Here is a 13,430-nt window from a genome sequence, read left to right on the forward strand (position 1 = left end):
CCCCAGCTACTCGGGGGGCTGAGGCAGGAGAATCGCTTGAACCTGGGAGGCAGAGGTTGCAGTGAGCTTAGTTCACGTCACTGCACTCTAGTCTGGGCAACAGAGTGAGACTCAGTCTCAAAAATTAATCAAATAAAAACAAGGACAGTGCTGGGAAGAGAGTCGGGCATGATCAAATGATAACTATTACTGAGGCTGCATGTTCTAGGGGACTGTCAGTTTCCCCTCACTCCAGGGCAGCGCTTCATTCATTCATTCACTGAGTGCCTCCCACATGTAAGCACCAGACCAGGCCCTGGGGTACCATAGTGAGCAAACAGACATGGGCCCTGCCCTTCTGAAGCTTCCACTCTAGTGGGGAAGAGATGGACATTGGTCACCTATAAATGCACAAGTCTATATTTATGAGCTCTGTGGAGTGCTATGAAAGGAAAGTACAGGGTATTATGAGGATGTAATATTGAGGGAGGATGGGATTTGATGGAAGGGCCAGGGATGACTTCCCTGAGAAAGCGACGTCAGGCTGAGGTGTGAAGGAGGAATAGGTACCCAGGCCAAGTTGGGGAGAGTAGTCCAGGCCAAGGGATGGTGTGGGGAAAGGCCCGGAACAAAGAGGCACTTGAACCCTGGAGAGCTGAAGGACCCTGAGCGACTGGAGTGGAGTGAGCCCCCAGCCCTCATTTCCCATCCCGCAGGCCCCAGAGATTCTTGCCCTTCCCTGAGGAGCCACCCCCACACTATCTCTGGGCCACTTCCGCTCCCCTCCACCTCCCTAGGAGCAAGCCTACAGGTGGCTTCTGTCTTGACACTTACCTGCGGCTCCTGCCACGTGCTCAGGGAGCAGACAGGGGCTCCAAACCCCCACATCCAGAGCCTTTTCAGAGTGGGTCCAGGAAGCCTGGGCCTTGGGCTTTCCTCAGCCAGGCCTCCCAAACCTAAAGAAGTGGTCAAGGCAGAATAACAGAAATAAATAGTCCACATTTGGGTTCTCCTGTAGCTGACACTGGCTATCTACAACCATGGGAACTCCATCCCGAGGGGGCAGCACCTTTGCACCCCAGCCTGCTGCTCCCCACTGAGTATTTTTGGCTATCACTACCTCCCTTATGCTGAAGAGCCTCTCTCCAGAGCTTGGCCATGGCAGGCAGCTGTGGCTTCGGGCCCCAGCTCAACACTCACCTGTCAAACCTGGGCTGCTTCTGAAGGGGTTTGCTCTCTAGAGTCCCGAGTAGGTTTCCACCTCCTTCCCTCCTGGAGCTGGGACTTAGTTGAAAAGAATAACCTTCTACTTTAAGGGCTGCGCTCCTCCCCAGGGGCAGAACAGCTCTAACAGCAGTAGGAGAACGAATGCAGAGCCCTTCGCAGGAGGCAGGGTCTTTTCACCTCCTCCTTGTCTGGGCCTCAGAACAGGCAGGGCAGGATTAATTCATCCTATGTAGCAGATGGAGGACACAGAGACACAGAGAAGACAATCAGCATCTCACATCTGGCAGAAACCCCAGACCACAAGGCCTGGGAGGATGGAACCAGGACTGTCTCTTCCCAGCAAAACTTCCGACCACTGGGAAGAAAATCCCAGGACCCAGGCCTGAGGTGGTCATTTTGAGGCCATGGGGAAATCCCTGGCAGCCAGCTGCAGAGACAGCCTCTGCCAGTGAGAGCCACCTCACCCAAGTCCACATCTTCCTGGGGAGGCCCACATCCGATGACTGGCCAATGTTGGGGTAGAAAGGCCCAGCCCCTCAACCCGACTCCTTTAAACAGCTCTAAAGGATCATCTCCCAGAGTCAGTGGAGACCTCTATGGAGACTGCCTCACAGCCCACGTCTCCCCGATTCCCTCCCTTCCCTTGCCCTGGCGTTGACCCAAGAACACACCCTAATGAATCTCCTCACTGTACCCTCCTCCTCAGAGCCCGGCTCCCAGGGAACCCACCCTGAGTCTGCTCCTTCAGAAGGTGGCAGGTCCTGGGATTCTGGGCCCTGGGGACCTGGGGACCACATGGGGGATCCCAGGAGGACCCGGCTTCCTTTGTGCTTTCAGGCTGGACCAGATGACTCTGGGCGATGAGATGAGGCAGCAGCTGAGGGCCCTGGAGCAGGAGAAGCCTCAGCTGCTCATCTTCAGCAGACGGTAAGGGGGGTCCCCAGAACTCCCTCTGGCTAACCCAGGCCCAGGGCTGAGCAGGAGACAGGGAAAGAGCCATGGGGTGAGAGACAAACACAGCCAGGGAGAAACCCAGAAACCGCAGCAGCCAGAGTGAGGTGCGCTTGTCAGTGCAAATAGAGTCAAATCCCCCTCGCTTCAACTCTTACGTTAGACAAACAAGGAGAGGAAAACATGAAAAAGTAAGTGGGCTAAAAAATTAGCCAGGCGTGGTGGCGGGTGCCTGTGGTCCCAGCTACTTAGGAAGCTGAGGCATGAGAATCACTTGAACCCAGAAGGCGGAGGCTGCAGTGAGCCAAGATCGTGCCACTGCACTCCAGTCTGGGCGACAGAGCGAGATTGCATCTCAAAAAAAAAAAAAAGCCGGGCATGGTGGCTCACGCCTGTAATCCCAGCACTTTGGGAGGCCGAGGCAGGTGGATTACAAGGTCAGGAGATCAAGACCAGCCTGACCAACATGGTGAAACCCTGTCTCTACTAAAAATGCAAAAATTAGCTGGGTGTGGTGACTTGCGCCTGTAATCCCAGCTACTTGGGAGGCTGAGGCAGGAGACTTGTTTGAACCAGGGAGGCAGAGGTTGCAGTGACCCAAGATCGTGTCATTGCACTCCAGCCTGGGTGACAGAGCAAGACAACATCTCAAAAAGAAAAAAAAAAAAAGAACAAGAAAAAGTCAGTGGGAAGGTGAGCCAGCGAATCCCATGGACCCAGCACAACATGACACCAAAAGGCCTTTAGTCCAGGAATCCTTCCATGAAGAACAGAGAAGGTTTGGAACAATGAAAGCTATGATCACAAGAGGGAGACAAAGAGAGCGCCTGTGCCCTGGGAAAAAGACCACCCTCGCCATCACCGTCACCCACCACCCTCACCACCACCACCACACACACCCTGACTTGAGGGGCAAGCCCCGGGGCCAGGAAAGTCCATCTTCCCTTCCCCGAGGAATCTGCTGCAGCTCCCACATTCTCCCAGTTGGGTGCATTTCCACCTGACCGTGAAGCACATCTGTCCCCAGGTTCCTGGCTGCTGTGGCTCACCTGAAATGGAAGGAAATGAGCTCCTAGGCTTAAGAGGAGCCATTCATTCATTGAACAAACATTCCCTGCAGACCCATTATGTGTTGGGCACTATTTTGGGATCTGAGGACACAGCAGTGAACAAGAAAGACACAGCTCACCCTCCAGGAGCTTAGTCCAGCAGGGAGACAGGCACGGGTTATCCCACGAGTGTCTGTGCAAATACACCTGGGGTCAGTGTGAGTGCACCTATGGGCCTATTTGACCTGGTCAAGAGGATCTAGGCTGAGCTGTGAAAGAAGGACAGGTTGGCTGGGCCCAAGAAGGAGTGGAGTCCAGGCAGAAGTAAAGGCTCTGAGAGAGAAAAGAGTTTAGCCCCCTGGAGGAATGGGAGGCCAGGCGTCAGAAGCAGCTACTCAAAAGTGTGGTCCATGGACCAGCAGCATGAGCTTCACTGGGAGCTCGATAGAACTGCAAATTCTCAGGCCCCACTCCAGACCCACTGAATCAGAATCTCTGGGGTGGGGCCCAGGAATCTGGTTTTTTTTGTTTGTTTTTGTTTTTGTTTTTTTTTGAGACAGAGTCTCGCTCTGTCACCCAGGCTGGAGTGCAGTGGCATGATCTCGGCTCACTGCAATCTCTGCCTCCCAGGTTCAAGCCATTCTTCTGCCTCAACCTCCAGAGTAGCTGGGACTACAGGTGCACGCCACCACACCTGGCTAATTTTTGTATTTTTAGTAGAGACGGGGTTTCACCATGTTGGCCAGGCTGGTCTCGAACTCCTAACCTTGTGATCTGCCCGCCTCAGCCTCCCAAAGTGCTGGGATTACAGGCGTGAGCCACCGCACCCAGCTGAATCTGTGTCTTAACAAGCCCTCCAGATGATTGTTAAGCACAGAGTTTGAGAACCAATGGACTAGAGGTCAGTGAGCAAGGAAAAAGTGGCCCAGGTGACATTGGAGGGTGACAGAGGCCCTAGCAAGCCCTTTTGGACTATGTTAAAAACTTTCCATTTTCCCCCAGAAGCAATGAAGAGACATTACAGGGCTGCAGCAGCCAAGTGATGGGTCAGGTTCCTATTTTAAGACTGGCTGCTGTGTAGAAAATGGGTGGCAGAGGGACCCGAGCAGAAGCAAGGAGACCTTTCAGAGGACGCTGCAGTGGTGCGGGCCACAGAGGCCAGGGCCTGGGGCTCGGGTGGAGGTCACGGAGGTGGAGGGAAGAGAATAGAAAGAAGAGCTATTTGGGAGGTGTTGTCAAGGTGATCGGCTCTTAGGGTGGGCGAGGAAGGAGTTGGGATGATACCCCAGCTCTAGCCTGGATGCATGGGTGGATGGAGGCCGCTCACAGAGACAGGGACAACAGAAGAACCACAGGATTGAGTTCAAATTCGGATGGAGTTTTTTTGTTTGTTTTGTTTCGTTTGAGACAGGGTCTGGATCTGTCACCCAGACTGGAGTGCAGTGGCACAAACTCAGCTCACTGCAACCTCTGCCTCCTGGGCTCAAGTGATCCTCTCCCACTTCAGCCTTCCAAGCAGCTGGGATACAGGTGCATGCCACCATGCCCAGCTAATTTTTGTATTTTTGGCAGAGATGAGGTGGGGAGGTCTCACTGTATTACCCACGCTGGTCTCGAACTCCTGAGCTCAAGCTATCCACCCATCCCGGCCTCCCAAAGTGCTACAATTACAGACATGAGCCACTGCACCTGACCCGAGGAGGAGTTGAATTTTTAGTGGGAATGTCACGTAGAGAGCCCTCACTTCCTCCAAGATCTTAGGCAGAATGAACAATTCTTTGTCCAGGAAACCAAGTGTGATGATCCCTATTGAGAGCCTGGATGCAGGAGAGACGAGTAATAGCACGTCCTCACTCAAGCGGCAGAGACTCGGATCAGGTAGTTTGAAGGGGCGAGGCTGGGGGCCTCATGACAGGGGTTGGGGGAGGCCAGCTGTGGGAGGTCATTCCCTCCATCCCTCTGCCCCTGATGTGGGACGGGGCAGGTTTCCTACCTGAGAGGGTGCTACCCCCACAAGAGAGCTCCCACTCCTAGGAACTGGCCGGATTTCTGTTTCCTTCTCTCCTAGACTCACTGGTTGGTGCTGCCCCTCTCCAGAACATCTGTGGCGTGTATCAAACCCTGAACGAGGGTCCAGCCTCCCATTCTTGGCTGCCAAGGGTTGGGAATCACATCTCTATCTTTGCCCTGCCATCTTAAAAAAAAAAAAAAAAAAAAAAAAAAAAAAGAGTCTCACTCTATTGCTGGAGGGCAGTGGCATGTTCACGGCTCACTGCAGCCTCAACCTCCTGAGCTCAAACACTCCCACCTCCGCCTCCTAAGTAGAACTGGGACTGCAGACACACCACCACGCCTGACTGATACCTTTCTTTTTTCTGTAGAGACGGAGTCCTACCGTGTTGCTCACGGCTGATCTCAAACGCCTGCGATGGAGAAATGCTCTTGCCAAGGCCTCCCATCCTGGGATTACAGGCAAGAGCCACAGTGCCTGGCCCCTTTCATCTTTTGAACCATGTTCCTCTCTCAACCTGCCCACCTGGGCATGCTGGGGAGAGTGGCACTTCTGTTCCAGTGGGGAAGGGGAGGTGGGCAGAGGCTGGGCTGGAGGCATTGGAGGGGGGCTCCCCAGACAGGCAGGCAGGCAACCATGGAGCAGGAGCAGAAGCTGCAGACACACTCCCTGCCATGGTCCAGGCAGGCCAGCCTTGGGAAGGGCCCCTTACAGTACAGCCATAGGGGCTGGGGAAGGCCAGGCGGGAGAATCTGGAGCTGACCGCTGCCTTGCTGTTTCAGAGGGAAGCTCCCCAAAGGTAGTACTGGTGGAACCCTTGCGCACGCCTTCTCCTGCCTCTCAGGGGGACCTGCTTACGAAGCCTTTAGGGAATGACGATGACTTCCGGGGCCCCAAGGGGCCTGTGGCTACTGAGGTAGTTGACAAAGAAAAGAGCTTGTACCGGTGAGTGAGAGGGTTCTGCTGGTCCCAGGCTGGCCTCCCGCACCCCACTGCCCATCCTGGATCCCCACAGACAGTCAGCACCCACCGCATCCCACTGCTCACACTCGCCACTGGGTCCTCCCCTTGCCAAGACAACAGGCAGGGACAGGGCTGAGACACCAGGTGTGTGCTTTTCATGATGGAAAGATGTTTTCTTAAGAAACTTAAAATTTTCAAACATACACAAAAATAGAGAGTACAAGGAGCTTCCATGTACCCATTACCCAGCTTCAGCCGCTGTTTTGCCAAATTCGTTTCAGCTGTTCACTTTCCCCCTCTGATATTGTTACAGTATTTTAAATCCAAGACATCAGGCGATTTTACCCTTAAATATTTCATTACGCATCTCAAAAAACAAAAATAAAAACCTTTTCTTCCATAACATAACTACAATGCCAATATCACATCTAACAAAGCTGACAATAAGTCTTTCATTTCATCTACTCCCCAATCCATATTTAAATATGCTCAATTGTCTAAAACGTGTTCTTGCAGTCAGTGGTTTTTTTTGTTTGTTTGTTTGTTTGTTTTGAGACAGAGTCTCCCTCTGTCGCCCAGGCTGGGGTGCAGTGGCACAATCTCGGCTCTCTGCAACCTCCACCTCCTGGGTTCAAGCAATTCTCCTGCCTCAGCCTCCCTAGTAGCTGAGACTACATTCGCACGCCACCACCCCAGGCTAATTTTTGTATTTTTAGTAGAGATGGGGTTTCACCGTATTGGACAGTCTGGTCTTGAACTCCTGACCTCAGGTGATCCACCCGCCTCGCCTCCCAAAGTGCTAGGATTACAGACGTGAGCCACTGCACCCGGCCTGAGGAGAGTTGAATTTTAAGTGGGGATGTCATGTAGACAGCCCTCGCTTCCTCCGAGATCTTAGGCAGAATGAACAATTCTTTGTCTAGGAAACCAAGTGTGATGATCCCTAATGAGGGCATGGATACACGAGAGACAAGTAATAGCACGTCCTCACTCACGCAGCAGAGACTCGGATCAGGTAGTATGAAGGGGCAAGGCTGGGGGCATCATGACGGGTTGGGGGAGGCCAGCTGTGGGAGGTCATTCCCTCCATCCCTCTGCCCCTGATGTGGGACGGGGCAGGTTCCCTACCTGAGAGGGTGCTATCCCCACGAGAGAGCTCCCACTCCTAGGAACTGGCTGGATTTCTGTTTCCTTCTCTCCGAGACCCACCGGCTGGTGCTTCCGCCCTCCAGAACGTCCATGGCATATATCAAACCCTGAACCGGGGTCCAGCCTCCCATCCTTGGCTGCTAAGGCCTGGGAATCACATCTCCATCTTTGCCCTGCCATCTTAAAAAAAAAAAAAAAAAAAAAAACAGGGTCTCACTCTAGTGCTCAGGCTGGAGTGCAGTGGCATGTTCACGGCTCACTGCAGCCTCAACCTCCCGAGTTCAAACAATCCTCCCACCTCCGCCTCCTGAGTAGAACTGGGACTGCAGACGCTCACCACCATGCCTGGCTGATATTTTTCTTTTTTCTGTAGAGACGGAGTCTTCCCACGTTGCTCAGGCTGATCTCAAACCCCTGGACTGGAGCAATCCTCCTGCCAAGGCCTCCCAAAGTGCTGCGATTGCAGGCAAGAGCCGCGGTGCCTGGCCCCTTTCATCTTTTGAACCATGTTCCTCTCTCAACCTGCCCACCTGGGCATGCTGGGGAGAGTGGCACTTCTGTTCCAGTGGGGAAGGGGAGGTGGGCGGAGGCTGGGCTGGAGGCATTGGAGGGGGGCTCCGCAGACAGGCAGGCAGGCAACCATGGGGCAGGAGCAAAAGCTGCAGACACACTCCCTGCCATGGTCCAGGCAGGCCAGCCTTGGGAAGGGCCCCTTACAGTACAGCCATAGGGGCTGGGGAAGGCCAGGCGGGAGAATCTGGAGCTGACCGCTGCTTTGCTGTTTCAGAGGGAAGCGCCCCAGAGGTAGCACAGGTGGAACCCTTGTGCCTGCCTTCTCCTGCCTCTCAGGGCGACCTGCTTACGAAGGCTTTGGGGACTGACGATGACTTCTGGGGCCCCACAGGGCCTGTGGCTACTGAGATAGTTGACAAAGAAAGGAGTCTGTACCGGTGAGTGAGGGGGCTCTGCTGGTCCCAGGCTGGCCTCCCGCACCCCACTGCCCATCCTGGGTCCCCACAGACAGTCAGCACCCCCCGACTCACACTCGCCACTAGGTCCCCTCCTCTTGCTAAGACAACAGGCAGAGACAGGGCCGAGACACCGGGTGTGTGCTTTTCATGATGGAAAGATGTTTTCTTATGAAACTTAAAATTTTCAAACATACACAAAAATAGAGAGTACAAGGAGCTTCCATGTACCCATTACCCAGCTTCAGCCGCTGTTTTGCCAAATTCATTTCAGCTGTTCACTTCCCCTCTTTGTTATTGTCACAATATTTTAAATCCAAGACATCAGATGATTTGATTTTACCCTTAACTATTTCATTATGCATCTCAGAAAACAAAAATAAAAACCCTTTCTTCCATAACATAACTACAATGCCAATATCACATCTCACAAAGCTGGCAGTAAGTCTATTTCATCTACTCCCCAATCCATATTTAAGTTGCTCAGTTGTCTAAAACGTGTTCTTATAGTTGGTGTTGTGGTTTGGTTTGGTTTGGTTTTGAGACAGAGTCTCGCTCTGTCACTCAGGCTGGAGTGCAATGGCACAATCTTGGCTCACCTCAACCTCCACCTCCCAGGTTCAAGCAATTCTCCAGCCTCAGCCTCTCTAGTAGCTGGGACTACAGTCACACGCCACCATGTGTGAAAAATAAAAATTGTATTTTTAGTAGAGATGGGGTTTCACCATATTGGACAAGCTGGTCTCAAACTCCTGACCTCAGACGATCCACCCTCCTCAGCCTCCCAAAGTGCTGAGATTACAGGCATGAGCCACTGCGCCTGGCCAGTTGGTATGTTCTTATCAGGATCCAAACAAGGTCCACTCGTTTTATTTTGTTAATGTTTTTTAAATCTCACTTAACTCTCTTAATCTGTATGCTCCTGTTTTATTAACAGCCACTAATGAGCTAAGGACTGTACTAGTAGCTGGGAACCCTAAGATGAATATGGCAGCCCTGCCCTCCCAGGGCTTACAGTCACACTAGTAGTAATTGTCTATAGTCATACTCATTATCTCTTATGTAACATGTTATATAAGATAAGGCTTGAAAGGGGAGGTACAGGAAGCTGAGGAAGGATAAATACGGTGCGGCACAGGAGGGGGGCCCGGTCCCCCCATGGACGAAAGTGCCTTCCCAGCAGCCCCTGTGCAGGGTCCTGGGATACTGGCATCCCTCATTCACACCAACAGTGTGTGTCACGCCTGCAGGGGGCACCCCAAAGCGGCAAGAAGGCCCAGAAGGGAAGGTGAGGCTTGAAAGGGGAGTAGAGGCAAGTGTAGAAAGAAAAAAAGCGGCGTGGCAGTGGAGGGGAGCCTGGGTCCCCTGATAGATGAAAGTGCCTTCCCAGCAGTCCCTGCACGGGGCCCCAGGGATCCTGGAGTCCCTGCTTCGCACCCACGGTGCATGTGGTGCCCACAGGTAGTACCTCAATGTGGCAAGAAGGCCCATATGGGAAGATAAGGCTTGAAAGGGGAGGTAGAGGTACCTGTGGATGGAAAGAAAACGGCGTGGCGGAGGGGGGCCTGGGTCCTCCCACGGAGGACAGTGTCTTCCCAACTAAGGACTGTGCTAGTATCTGAGAACCCTAAATGAATATGGCAGCCCTGCCCTCCCAGGGCTTACAGTCACACTAGTAGTAATTCTCTATAGTCATACTCATGATCTCTTATATAACATGCTACCACTCACCAAACACTGCCACAGACATCATCTCAACCAGGAGACAGCGTCACTCCCAGCTCACACCTACAGAAGCTGGGGCATCCCGGGACCCACTATTAACCCACGTGAGGAGCCTTGGGAAAATCACTTCTGATCTCTATAAAAGTGTTGTTTTCAATTCTAAGGGTTTAGCATTAATATTAGCACATATGGCCAGGCATAGTGGCTCATGCCTATAATCCCAGCACTTTAAGAGACCAAGGAGGATCACTTGAGTCCAGGAGTTCAAGGCCAGCCTGAACAACATGGCAAAACCTTGCGTCTACAAAAATTACCAAAAAAATTAGCTGGGCCTGGTGACATGTGCCTGTAGTCCTAGCTACTCAGGGAGCTGAGGTGGGAGAATCGCCTAAGCCAGGGAGTTCGAGGCTGCAGTGAACCAAGATCAGGCCACTGTGCTCCAGCCTGGGCAACAGAGTGAGACCATATTTGCAAAGATGATTGATACATAGATAGATAGATAGATAGATAGATAGATAGATAGATAGATAGATAGATAATCTTAGCACATATATTGTTATTAATTATTGGTAAATAGGCCCTTTACATATATGAACACTTGTTATTTCATCATTACCATCATTGCCGTCATCAACATAGTAGAAACAGTTCACTGCTCCCAGGCGTGTACTAAGCTGTGAGCATGCATTAAGTCACTTATTCTCATAACTAGGAGATGGGAGCCACAATTACTCCTACTTACAGATGAGGAAACCAAAAACAAGAAGGTTAAATGACTTGCTCAGGGATCCACAGTCAAGAGCAGAAGAGCCGGGACTAAAATGCAAGTCCATCTGATTCTGAAGTCTGGGCTTGAAGCCACTGTACCGCATCCGCAAGCCCCTGCATGGGGTCTGGCATCCAGCAGGTGCTCAGTGAGTTCGTGCAATAAGTGTCTGCCTCTCCCTCTTCTTCCCAGAGTTCACTTCCCTGTGGCTGGCTCCTACCGCTGGCCCAACACGGGTCTCTGCTTTGTAGTGAGAGAAGCGGTGACCATTGAGATTGAATTCTGTGTGTGGGACCAGTTCCTGGGTGAGATCAACCCACAGCAAAGCTGGATGGTGGCAGGGCCTCTGCTGGACATCAAGGCTGAGCCTGGAGCCGTGGAAGCTGTGCACCTCCCTCACTTTGTGGTTCTCCAAGGTAAACAACAGGGAAGGATAGGGAGGAAGGTGGTGGTAATTATGGGCCTGAAAGGGAGTGTAGAATGATGATCTCCTGGGAGAGGGTGTTGTGGCTTCCTTAGAGGGGCCGGGGTTGGTGGGGGGGCGGGTTATGGAGATGGGGACTAAGATTTTCGTGCATTCCACTCTTCTCTGGACGTATCCTTTTGAAACACATCTCCCAGCCTCATAATTATATCTGCCTAAACTTACTTGAAAGTTGTTATTAAGTGTCATTTATATAGACTATATCACTGAAGGTCCCAGCAGGAAAGAGACGATATGCTCAGTTGAGATTTTTGAAGAAGCTTTTCAAAGACAGGACCATTTACAAAGTAAGGCTAAGTGAACTAACGAAGAATGTTGGGGCAACAGGGACTAGCAACAATAGGAAGCCATCACTACTCCTACAGGCAGGGGGAAGAAACAGTGTCATCAGACTCCATCTGAGAGCTGGAGCCATGAAAGAGGGGCTTCCCATAGAAGATAGTAATCATACAGTATGATTTTATGTCACCTCCAAAGACTTCCCACAGACTTCCAAGAAATATCAGCTGACAGTCAAAAATCTCACAAAGGGGAAACAAGGCACCAGAAGTAAGAGCCAGCAGAAACGACAAATACCAGAATCAGTCCCTTAAATCCTTCAGATGCTGAAATTATCAGAAAAAGAACATAAAATAAGTGTGTATAATATGACCAAAAAAAAAAGTAACCTTAAAACTGTCAGCAAAAAGCAATGAACCATTAAAAATGACAAATCAAAGTTGGAAACTAAATTGACTAAAAAAAAATGAAAAAACAAGGCCGGGCGCAGTGGCTCGCACCTGTAATCCCAGCACTTTGGGAGGCTGAGGAGGGCGGATCACGAGGTCAGGAGATCGAGACCATCCTGGCTAACACGGTGAAACCCTGTCTCTACTAAAAATACAAAAAATTAGCCGGGCATGGTGGCAGGCGCCTGTAGTCCCACCTACTCGGGAGGCTGAGGCAGGAGAATGGCATGAACCCAGGAGGTGGAGCTTGCAGTGAGCCAAGATCGTGCCACTGCACTCCAGCCTGGGTGACAGAGCAAGACTCTGTCTCAAAAAAAAAAAAAAAAGAAAGAAAGAAAAAACAATCAAGTAACTTGTAGGATACCATGATAAGTCCTAATATATATCTAATATATCTAAATGGAATTCCAGAAAGATATGATAGAGAGAAGGGAAAAAATGGAATATTCAACAAGACAATTGCAAACAAATTTCTGGAAGTATTGAGACATATGAGACTTCTCAGAATGAGAAACCCCAAAACTGCAATGCAGGAAAGAGAGAGAGAAGGGAGAGAAAAAATCAAGATTAGTCTCATTAATGTGAAACTACAGAATAACAAAGTATGAGGGAAAGTCTTGACAGCAGCCAGAAAGAAAGGATTATAGGTGTGAGCCACTGTGCCCAGCCAATGTCTATCAATTTAGTGAGCAAGTTAGAAGAATCTGATGTGTCCCCATGTCAAATCATGACTCCAATAGAAGCTTCATTTAATTGCTGATAAAATGATTTGATAAACAATTTATGTTACAGCTTACATCAGTTATAAGCACTTTTATGATTTGTACAGTTTAGCTAGATGTTAAATGGGTTTTTAATATTTTTTCTTTTCTTAATTTATTTCCCAGGAATAGAGGTAAATGAGAATTTATTTTTAATTTCTCATTTATGTTGATATGTTATAGTATCATCCCAGTAGTTCAATGTATTTTTAGTATCACCTTGAAATAAAAGTATTAACTTTTACAGTATGCATATATTAAGGTAATCAAGGCATATATATAAGAAAAGTTATTTAGAAGCTAGTAGAAAGAGAAAAATGAAATGAGAAAACTAAAAAGCAAGGAACTGCTCAGTACCCAGAACCAGGAAAGTCTTGTTTGCTGAGGCCACAAAAGTTCAGTAAACAATTCAAGCTGCACACCAGGAGGAGAGCATGGGGCAGGGGAATAGAGCCCCGGGGTCCTCAGGATCCCTGGGACACCTGGTTTAACAGTCAGGGTCATATGGGCATTCCCTAGGGAAGGTCCCAGACTAAAACAGAGTAGAGGGATGAGGTGCAAGACAGCTCTGGAATTGTAGAGGTCTGTTTAGAAAGGAAGAGATTGAGGAGAGGAAACTGATGGCTGAAACAAGAAGCTGGGACAAGTTACTTGTTCCCACCTGGCAAT

At 50.5% G+C, this 13,430-nt stretch overlaps 1 protein-coding gene across 3 annotated transcripts in view; it reads left to right on the forward strand.

Moving 5' to 3' along the window:
• The window catches only part of NLRP1 (NLR family pyrin domain containing 1), a 75,137-nt gene that overhangs the window by 34,615 nt on the left and 27,092 nt on the right, over positions 1–13,430 (forward strand). For all 3 annotated transcript variants that reach the window (XM_030799384.1, XM_030799382.1, XM_030799383.1), the window contains 6 exons: positions 2,044–2,133; positions 4,993–5,084; positions 5,275–5,282; positions 5,588–5,678; positions 8,117–8,279; positions 10,981–11,204. In XM_030799384.1, the coding sequence (XP_030655244.1) occupies positions 2,044–2,133; positions 4,993–5,084; positions 5,275–5,282; positions 5,588–5,678; positions 8,117–8,279; positions 10,981–11,204 (668 nt within the window). The remainder of the gene's footprint in view (positions 1–2,043; positions 2,134–4,992; positions 5,085–5,274; positions 5,283–5,587; positions 5,679–8,116; positions 8,280–10,980; positions 11,205–13,430) is intronic.

This window comes from Nomascus leucogenys, chromosome 19 (genome assembly GCF_006542625.1).
Source record: "Nomascus leucogenys isolate Asia chromosome 19, Asia_NLE_v1, whole genome shotgun sequence".
NCBI classification, from domain to species: Eukaryota; Metazoa; Chordata; class Mammalia; order Primates; family Hylobatidae; genus Nomascus; species Nomascus leucogenys.